The sequence below is a fragment of the Miscanthus floridulus genome, unplaced genomic scaffold (assembly GCF_019320115.1).
Source record: "Miscanthus floridulus cultivar M001 unplaced genomic scaffold, ASM1932011v1 os_1183_6, whole genome shotgun sequence".
NCBI classification, from domain to species: Eukaryota; Viridiplantae; Streptophyta; class Magnoliopsida; order Poales; family Poaceae; genus Miscanthus; species Miscanthus floridulus.
Genome location: NW_027097581.1, coordinates 2,594 through 13,084, shown reverse-complemented (window position 1 = coordinate 13,084; position 10,491 = coordinate 2,594). Strand labels below are relative to the sequence as shown.

Below are 10,491 nucleotides of genomic sequence, written 5' to 3'. Positions count from 1 at the left end.
ATGGATCAGATTCGGAGGGTGGTCGACGCTGAACCAGAGTGGTCAGAGCCGATTCCGCGATGGAGAGGCAATCGGCGAGCTTCTGGCCAATCTGATCGATGGATGCGATCAGATAGTTGTTGTTGACCCGCTTCCTCGGGTAGCGGGGGAGCAGGCGACGAGTTGTTGGTGAAGGCGACCTCGGAGGTGGTTCCGAGATCGGATCTGCTGTTGCAGGGGCTGGTGTGGCCGACGCAGGATCGATCTGCACCAGATCGATGATCTCTCTATCTCCGTAAGGATTGATGACCCTGGAGATCGATCCGACCGTAAAGATCTGACCGGGCTGTGGGAAGGCGAGGAGCCTACAAAAGGTACCATCTTGTTCGTCATGAAAACAGCACACACACCCCTATCTGGCGCACCAACTGTTGATAGAATATCATCGGCAGTCCTCTGAGGGGTATCCCACGAAGGTAGATTGATCGGCAGAGATACATGTAATCGGGAACAAGAAGGCAACAGAGACACAAGAGTTAGACAGGTTCGGGCCGTCAGCGCGACGTAATACCCTGCTCCTGTGGTCTGTTGGATTGTATTGGCTATGATATGATGTTGCGTGTGTTTTGAAAGAGTCTCTGCCCGCCTTTACATAGTCTGGGAGCAGGGTTACAAATCGGTTAGATCTAAAAGATAATCGGAAAGTAATAACAGATTATATAAATCATGGGATCGAACGTATCCTAACAGATCTCGTAGTATTTTCAGGATATCACCCTTGATGTCTTGCGGTTCACGCCGAGCAATGTCGTGCACCGTAGGTCTTCGTCTTGTGAGCTGGACCGCCCCTATAAACGCAGCCCATATAATCTACCGTGGGTATCCGGAGTCTTAACCCAAAACGTGACACTGAAGATGTCCTCGTGCACGCCAACGGCACCACCACCATGGCCTGAATCACGAGCCACTAGCAGCAGCAACGGCACTAGAAGCAAAAGCCGAGAGCCCGAGACCGGGGCGTGCACGGCATGGTGAAGAGCCGGCACACGGAAAAAAAAATCTCCGCGGACGGCACATGGCAGGATCCACATGGATGGCCAGATCATCCGCGGAGCCGAGACAGGGGGCGCCCCGACGGACAGGCGTGAGCGATCCCGGCGCTTTCCCCCAAAAATCCTGCGCTTTTCGGGAAAGAACCCCAACGCCGAGAGAACAGAGGAGGGATCTCGTCGACACGGCGTCCCCCGTTCCCTCGACGCTGCCCCGACCCGGTGCCGTTCTCGACCGAATCGGCGAATCCTCCCTCTCTCCCTCCCACCGCTTCGCCTATAAAGTTCCCCCTCTGTGGCCCTGATCCTCCCGTACGACAGTGATCACCGCGGCAGATCTTCGACGCCTCCGAGGTACATTCCGTGCTCCCCTACCGTCGTCCCCTGCCCCCGAATCTTTTCTCTGAACCATGGCCGCCGCGGGATATTTTTTTCCGAGCCTCGCTGTCTTTTCTTTCTTTTTTTTTTTCCCCTGGATGGATGGAGGAAAGATTTTGGAACCTTTTCCTGAAATCCGTGGTTGTTGATTGCGCAGGGCACAGCATCGGGAGCAGCATCGCGGGCAGCTCGGAGACGGGATCGATGGAGGAGGACGGCGGCTCCGGCAGCGGCAGCGGCAGCGGAAGCAGGGAGCCGTTCGTGGCTGGGGCGGGAGCGGGGACTGGCGCCGGCAGCAACCGCGGCGTGGGAGCAGGGACCAGCGCGGGCGGCGGCGCGAAGCTGCCGCAGGTGCTGCAGAAGAGCTTCGGCGAGGTGCAGGGGATCCTGGAGCACAACCGCGTGCTGATCCAGGAGATCAGCCAGAACCAGGAGACCCGCGACGCGGACGGCCTCACCCGCAACGTGGCGCTCATCCGGGAGCTCAACACCAACATCGCCCGCGTCGTGGACCTCTACGGCGACATGTCGGGGTCCTTCGCCCGCGCCGTCGCCGCCAAGAAAGCAGCCGGAGGCGACAAGGGGGGCCCCAAGAGGCCCCGCTCCGCCGGCGCCGGGGGGCAGCAGCAGTAGTAGGGCGTCTCGCCCAGCGAATCCGTTAGAGAAGGCTCCGTCGTGATTCACGGCGGCGGTCAGGGAACTCTGGGGTTGGCCGGTTGGGGTGGTGCATTTGGGAACCTCTTCTTTTTCTTGGTCTGGTGAATGGTGACAAGATGTACTGGTGGATTAACTGTTTGGTGTTGAGAATTGAGATGGACATGGCGTGGACACCTTGTTGTTGTCAGTCGGTGCTGGTTGCTGAATCTAAGATGCAGGTTCAGTGAATGGCTACTGATGCAGCATGCCGAGGACGACGGTGCAGAGCACCTGCGGCAGCCAGCCACGAGGCATGAGTGGATCAGGTGGTCTCATGGTGCCGTGGCGTCCTTGATGACAGCCTCTTGTCACTGCCCAGCCATGACCATGATGGGCGAACCAAGGACTGAAGCAACAATCAGGATTCTGTCCTGGATTCTGAATAGCGTGCAGTACCGTTCTGTCTGTGCTCTGCAGTCCTGCCGTGCCGTGTGTACTGTATGTGGTCGTGCGTGCCACTGCGAGGCTGCGGCGTCGCGAGCTTTCAATCGACAGGTACATTCGGATCACAAATCCGTCCTGCAAGCAATAGTTGGGAAAGACGGCTCCTTGCTTTTTCTTCAGGGCTGATGAAGTTGCTTGCCGTCTCGATATTGTTCCCTTTCTGTCTATGCAACAAATTAAGCTTCGCACCACGGTTGCGGCCCCCCTTCGAGTTGGGGAAATTTTCTTGTTTTCTGTATTTTGCACCATGGATTTGGCCCACCTTTGAATCGGGGGATTTTTCTTGTTTTCTGTATTTTGCACGTGAAACTAAATTAATTTTTGTGATATTTTTTTACGGTTCATATAAAAACACCGAAATGGATGGGCCGGCCTCTCTGGACACAAAGGTCATGAGTCTCAGTCAAATCTATGCTTCTAGTTTTTGCACATTGTTAAAGGCATGTCTCATTCTCATAATGATGACAGATAGTGATGTAGAATCTTGATTCTAAGTAAAAACAATAAGTTGGTGTTTGGATCGTGGATTATTATCTTTGCATGATGAGAATCTTGAAGTAGTAGGATTTAGATAGATAATTGGATTATAGAGTCTAATTCTAAAATTTATAGTGTTTGGTTCGCATTGTCATTTTTTTATTGAGAAAATTATGTTCTTGCCCTTGTCCAGTACTCCAATTGTGATTTTGCCCCTCTTTTTTTTTAACTTTGTAATTTTACCCTCGTTTTTTTCAAACGAAGCTCCCGTCTACCCCTGCTTTGTAACACAGTCTAAAATGCTTGGATTAAATGGCAAAAAAAAAAAGAAAAAGAAAAGGCACCTACATGAAGACAATGATACCCCTCAGTCCCTTTCTCCTTTCTCACCCATTTGCTCGACCCGTTCCCGACGAGAAGTCACGGCTCGCAGAAGGTTTCGCGGCCTGGCAGCGGCGCAGCTACTCCACCCTCCTTCCTGCTCCCCCCCGGCGTGGCTCATCCTCCCTCCTTCCCGCTCCCCCTTGGCGCGTCTCCTCCTCCCTCCGCCACACTCCGGCGGCGCGACTTGCGTGTTAGGGTTTGGGGAGTACCGGCGGCGGCGCAGCTCATCCTCACTCCGCCCCGCTCCTCCCCAGGCTCGCGCCTGCAGTGGCTGGGGCGCCGCGTAACCTGCGGCGGGCTCCGCCCCGCCCCCTCCCTCGGCTCGTGCCCGCTGCGGCGTGGCTGGGGGCCTCGGCCGCCGCTCCATCCCCTGCCCCACAGGGGCGCGGGCGCACCATCTGCTGCTCCAGTCGGGCACCTCTGGGATAGCTGCAGGGCGGGTGGAGCGGGCGGCTCCGGTGCCTGGACGTGGCTCCCGGTGGCGCCTAGCAGTGGGTCTCCACGCCGCCTCCTCCCCTCCTTCCTCCGCTCCTCCTCCCCACGAAGGCTCCCGTGCCCGCTTCCTGCTGCCCCGCCGACGACGCCGCACCCCGCCATCGATGGGGCTGCCCCGGGCGTCGTCGCGCGCCTCATGGGCCTGGAGTCCTGGCCCTCCACCGCCACCGCCACCGCTGCGCCGCCCAGACCGCAGAAGCAAAGGAAGGTGGAGGCGTCGCGTTCGGACGGCGCCGCCGACTCGGCGGTCGTTCTGGTGCTGCCTACGACCCGGAGCCGTCGCCCTCCCGTGCCCGTGCACGCGCCGACGGCGAGGAGCCACCATGGGGCCGACCTGCCGGCTCGTGCACGCGGCCGCAGCCAAGCTGCTGGACCCGGGCGCGCGCAAGCGCCAGACTGGCACTCGCGTACGCTTGCTCTTCCCCGTAGCACCGCAAGGATGGCCACGCCGGCGCCTTGCTTCACGGTTCGTTGGGAATGGCCGACGACTTTTGTAAATCAGGGTAAAATCACAATTAGGCATAACAAACAGGGGCAAAATCGCATGGGCATTCATGTCCTTTTGTACAAAGTTTAACACCGTTAGGGGTGGATGATGGAGCAAGGACAAACTGGTGCTTCGTTTTGAAATCATAGGGGTAAATTCACAAAGTCAAAAAAAACAGGAGCAAAATCATAATTTCGATACAAAACAATGGTACAAACGCAAAAGCCCCTTTTTTATTCTATTCTATTCTATTCTTATTTTTCTTTAAAGACCCTAACTGGACATAAGTCTCACGCTAGACTTTTGAGTGTAACTTCCTCGTTGTTCTTGGTAGCTCGAACTGAACTCTTCTCGTGTCAAAAATGCATGTAAAATTCTTACAGGCTTTGCCTAATATATCTTGGAAAAGATTAGAGCTTAGCTCGTCGGTCAGTATTCTTGCGGTAGAACTTGTCTATTTGGGTTTTAATCTTTGACTCGACACGGGGGTGGTGTTTTTAGTTGGCGAGTGTTCATTTCCATGTCAAGATTGCCTTAGTGGCTTTTGTCAATCTTATGATATACCGATTCACCCTCTTAGGATTGCTTATAGAGGTGTGTGTGCATGCAAATATGTGCAAATGTTTGCATCTAAATAAACTTAGACAACCATGTTTAGATACCATTCACACAAGCTTTTGAGACCACCTTATGTTGCTCCTACATGGTTGGCGCTACAAAAAAGCCGTTAGCCTTCCATGCTACTGTAGGCCCTCATATAAGTTCACGATAACTTGTCAGCATTGATGTTGCGAAAATGTCTAGCACCTAGGACATCTTTAACAAAGCTGACTCAGCTAGCTATATTTATGTATAAATACCAGCATACATCCTACGTGGAGAAAAGAGTGTGTGCAAAGAAAATGGAGTCGGCGCCTCTTTTGTCGCTCTTGCTCATAGCTGTAGAAAAACACAAGAAATTAGCTAAGCTTGATTATTATTTAGGAGCTAAAGGGGTTTTATATTTATTTAGTGACTATGGTGTTGTTAATAAATCTCAAATTATAGCCAAACAACATTACGTTGACAAAGAACACATGTTATCAGGGCCAATAATAGCAGAAAAATATTTAGATTGACCTATGCTACCGGCTGAGTCAAGGAGGTCATAGCCTTTATTAGAGCAACTCCAATATAGTTCCCAAAATTGGTAAATTAATAAGTTTTCCAAGTGGCTACAAAAGAGTTGGGAGCATATTTGCTGGGTTCCTCCATTCGTTTCCAAATTATCGCACCAAAGCAATTTTGCATCAGGAATTTTAGACTATTTGCAAATCACCCCAACTACTTTTATACTTTCTTTATATCTTATATATTTGCATTGGGAACCATGTACTTACTTCTATTTCTTTTCTACGCCCTTCCATCTCCAAATTGGTGGATCAATACGTGCGTATATTTCTGTACAATTGGATGGATTTTTCGATTGTGACAAGATTGAGAGTTGAGATAAGAAGCTGTTGGAGAGTAGTTTTTATCAATCTTACCAAAATAATCAAGACTGAGAGTGTGTGTAACACCCCTGGTGTTACGAGCTTGCTTAGCACCAAGATTGAGGCCCAATAGGGATTAGCCAAACAAGTTTTCGGGTTTTAAAAATTTAAAACGCACATAAAATGATAAGCGGATCCTATGTGACTCACTTTTGTGGACTCAACTAAATATCCCAAGTTAACTTACTTAGTGCATAAAAGTGCTAATGAAAATCCTAACTAGAAAATGAGATAGGCCGTTTTAATTGTTTGGCATGAAAAATAATTTTTATAAACAAAAATACAATACGACTTGTATATAGTACTTAAATAAAATTCGAAGTGTAAGTTTAGTAGATGGAAATGCAACTTTTGTTGCTGTAAATAAATATTGTTCAATAGTATTTTTGATAGCCCAAGGATTGAATTTGGAATTTAATTCCAGCCTCTAGAACTAAAATGACCAAGTCTGAAAACCTAATGACGATGTCGTTTTGGCATTTAAATTTTGATTAAATTTCTTAAACACTAGATTCGTGTTTTTGCACTGTTGGTTGTACCATAGTGAGTACTTTAGCATGGGGTAGTTCATGGGCTAGTTTGAATTTGGGTTGGTGTTTTAAAAATTGCTCAAACTTCCATAGAACGTGTTGTTGGCCTTGTTTTGGACTCGGTTCATGAACAAGCGCATTGCTTGCCGAACCTATTTTGACGTGTCTCTATCTCTCTCGGTAATCCATCTAAGTTTGCGTTTGATGCTCCTCTTGATAGCCCTTAGTACTCTCTTGAGCCCTGTCGAATTGGTTTGGTCTCAACCGAGCTAGTTTGGTTTTGGTCGGCGCTTTAAAAGTCATGCACGTCACTGGAACGGCTGCCTGTGTCGCTAGTTGCGCTCCTTGCGTCGTCACCGCGTGAGGCCACGGGCCGGCACGTGTACGCCACGCTGCGGGCCGTCGTGCTGCTACTGTCGCCCTATGGTGCTGTGCCGTGCCCGCGCCTGTGCTGTGCGTACCGGGTCGTGCTGCTGCGCTACCGCGCGCGAGGCCGCTGGCCACTACCAGCCAAGCGCCACAACGCTAGCCGATGTGGCACCCGTCTCGACCACTCGATCCACCTACCGCCAAATCGCCGCCTGCCTTCGCTGTCCGATCACGTTGCTGCCCTTGTCGCGAAGCCGCTGCCCCGTCTGTCGTTGCCGCCGACGGAACCGCACCACTCCACGAGTTAAATTCGCGCTGCACAGGATATCGCACCTCGATTCAATGCCCCAGTAGCTAGGTGTGGAAGCTAGCTAGCAGCCCGACCCGCACCAAGGCATAGCCAAGCTTTATTGCCGGGCAGTTTCATGTTTTGCTCGCCGTCGGTCAGTTTCGCTGCCATGCCTTAGCCTAGTTGGGGGTGAGTCTCTTGTCATCGGTAGTAGTTCAATTGATGTCCGTTCGAACTCACCTTGACCTCCTCTATCTGGTGCTCGCCTCAGCTTGGCCAGAACCCTCACCGGCGATGAGCTGACGCATCCGCGGCACGCTCAAAATGTCGCCATACCGCGCAGGTGCACGTGGCCAGACCTACACGGGCCGCCTCTGATTCAACCATCACCTCGGCTAGACTCCTGGTAATCTCTTGTTGCTCCCACACCTCCCGTTGTCCTCGTCGCCGCTCTAGTTCGTCGGAACAGCCTCGCCGACAGCCATGAACCGTGCTGCTCCAGCTGCCACCATAGTCGGCTTAGCTGCAATACCTCTCTGAGTCCCCAACCGCCACCCCTAGACACGAACCGTAGTAACTTAGATGCTCGGCCACCCCAGGCCACCGGAGACCCCCGTAGGTGCCCGACGTAACCGTCGAGTGCCGCGCCGTCATGCGCGCCGCTGCCAAGGACCATGCATCAAGGATTAGAGGAAACCCAAGGGGTTAAGTGGGAATGTCAGAGAGAGATAAATAGTGTTTTGATCGCGGGAGGATTTGTTCGAAATCTGAGGGCTCTTTTGCAAAAATACCAGTGCGCGCGGGGCTCTTTCGCGGTAGGCCACTCGCTGGGCCAACCTGCTTCGCTCGGCCGCGCTCCGCGCTGGGCCATTGGGCCGCTAGGCTGAATTACTTGGCACCGGCCCCTTTCTTTTTCTAAAATATTTTCTAATTTAGTTTCTAGGGCAAAATTGTAAATTCAATATAATTTGTGTAGTGGACCAAAAAATATGAAACTAATTTTGTTAGGTTCCTAAAACCATGATGTATCTGCTAGTATATTTTATTCACATAGTTTTATTATATTCTTAGGAGTTATATAATTAATTTGAGGTACTTAATATTGTCAAAATATGAATTTATAGGAATTATTGTGATGAATTGGTAGTAGTACTGGTCCTGAAATTTTTACAATAGATTCCTAACAATATTAAGTGTTCACTGTAATTTTTGTAGCTACATAGGAATTAGTTTATTAAGGTAACTAAATGAGCCCTAGTACGAAAATATATATTTAATCAATCAAATGTCAAAAATAATTGAGGGTTTGTAGAACAAAAAAAATTTCTAGAAACAGGCCTCACTTGATAACATGGATACGTAGCCTTGTACGTTAGTCGCTAGAGCCAGCTCATTAGTTTAGCAGCGTAATCGTATTTTAGAGTTGCGATTGCCGTGATCATTTATGTTTCTGCATTGCATCCACGTATATCATAATAGGAACAACGATGGATCATGAAGTCGACCGAAGTAGCAGAAGCAGATGGTGACTTGATGATCATGCCACCATGATGAAAAGCTAACTTGGTTATATTTTATCTAGGCAAACCCCGGTGCATAACCCCTATTATTCTGCACTTTATTTTATGCTTGTGCATTAAGTTTAAGGAGCTGAATGAAACTCACTTGCATATATATACCCTTATCCTATGAGTTTTATTAGTATGACAGGATCGTGTAGATTGCTATGCTACAGGACTCCGGTAGAAGTCGAGTGATTGCCTGTCACTCGCGAGAGATAGGAAAGATATTATTGTTGTTATTATATTATTACCACATGAAATAGATATGAATGATAATTGGAGACCAGGTGGAATGATACTTTGGATCTAGACTTGGTTAGACATTCGAGCGAGGCTCGGATTGCACTTGTTCCGCCTGTGTTGATTAATGACTGTCTGTTGCATTGGATTCTAGTCATGTCACAAACTTATTATCCGGAGCACATATTTTCTTATGGGGCAGGAAGGCTCGTTGCTCTCTTATCGTGGGTTCTGGCTCTTTTCTAGACCGACTGATTGGAGGCGGAGATGGTGGAAGTCTAAGCACCACACTTAGTCCAGAACTTAGGAGTGGGGGTTTGGAGTCCAAGTTTGAACAGGAACCTGGACCCCTTGATAGGAGAGTGGTGGGTTAGTCCTGTTTGTGCCTGGGGTACAAGCAGGGCGTGTGTTTTGGGGGTACCCAGCTGTGATACATTGGTTCGCGAATCGTCGTGTAATACGGTACGACTTATCTACGACCTGGCACCGTAGTAAGAACTGGAATATGAAAGATGATACAATGGTTCTGATTGCTTACCACTTGCTTAAAAGTAGCACAAGTGCTTACATAGAATGGTTAGTTAATGAACTAATGATGACTGCTAATGAAATTGAATATAAGGACACATATTTAGTAATACTTCCTACAGATGCAATAAACCCACAAGCCAGGTGGCCTTGTATATCCTTAGAGTCTTTTCTTTTCTCCTGACGGGTAAGTATTGCGAAGTATAATTGAGTACTCAAGGTTTGTTCTACCCTATTGCAGGTGATAGGTGAATGCTAGAGCTGACACTTGTGTGCGGGAACCTCCTGGTGGGCTCAACGATGATTTTCTTAACGTTGCGGACATATAGTTTATTTGATACTTCCACATAAAATGGTTTACAATGAAAAAACTTATAACCTGTTATGATGTATATAACGGATCATCATGTTAATGTTTAACTTGTTATTTAATGATTTTATTTTCCCTGAAACTCTGATAACATAGTTATATTCCGCTGTTATAAACAATAAATATTATACTCTGATGTTGCATGGAAAGTGATGTAAGAAATGGCTAAAATGTTGTAAGCTTTATTCTCCCATTTATGATCCTATTGAAAAATATGGATTTTTGGGTTCTCACATGAGGTGTGCTCGACAGAAGTGCCTGATGTAGCTCAACTTTAGGGTGTTTAGTGCCTAGTGGAAGACAAACGCCTTCATAAATGTGTTATTTCGGACGGTTCTGCTATAACGTGTTTTAGAAACTCTTGGAGATAAAGGTGAAAAAGTTCGAACCATGACTTTTAAAAATAGAAGCATACCCCGCGCATTGCTGTGGGTATTACAGATGAATTAGAATAAAATTAAACTAAATTATTTATATGAAGGAATAAACTATTATATATGAATTCACGCATTGATGCTAGAATTATGGATGAATTAGAATAAAATTAGACTAAATTACTATACGAAGGAATAAACTATTATAAATTGATGGTAGTGGATGGCATGTCGTATTAATGACAACAATTAAATATACGTGATAGTGGATTGTTGAGGATGGACTGCTTGCATGTCAAGATAAAATA

General features: G+C 48.4%; 1 protein-coding gene across 1 annotated transcript; it reads left to right on the top strand.

Moving 5' to 3' along the window:
- Nucleotides 1-588: 588 nt before the first annotated feature.
- On the top strand, nt 589-2,234 carry LOC136533784 (protein ELF4-LIKE 3-like). The gene is made up of 2 exons (XM_066526320.1): nt 589-1,382; nt 1,564-2,234. The coding sequence occupies exon 2, from the start codon at nt 1,611-1,613 to the stop codon at nt 2,037-2,039; it is 429 nt and encodes a 142-aa protein (XP_066382417.1). The 5' UTR covers nt 589-1,382; nt 1,564-1,610; the 3' UTR covers nt 2,040-2,234.
- Nucleotides 2,235-10,491: the final 8,257 nt, after the last annotated feature.

Coding starts and splice junctions, on each gene's coding strand:
- LOC136533784 (XM_066526320.1), top strand. CDS start 1,611: ATGGAGGAGGACGGCGGCTCCGGCAGCGGCAGCGGCAGCGGAAGCAGG.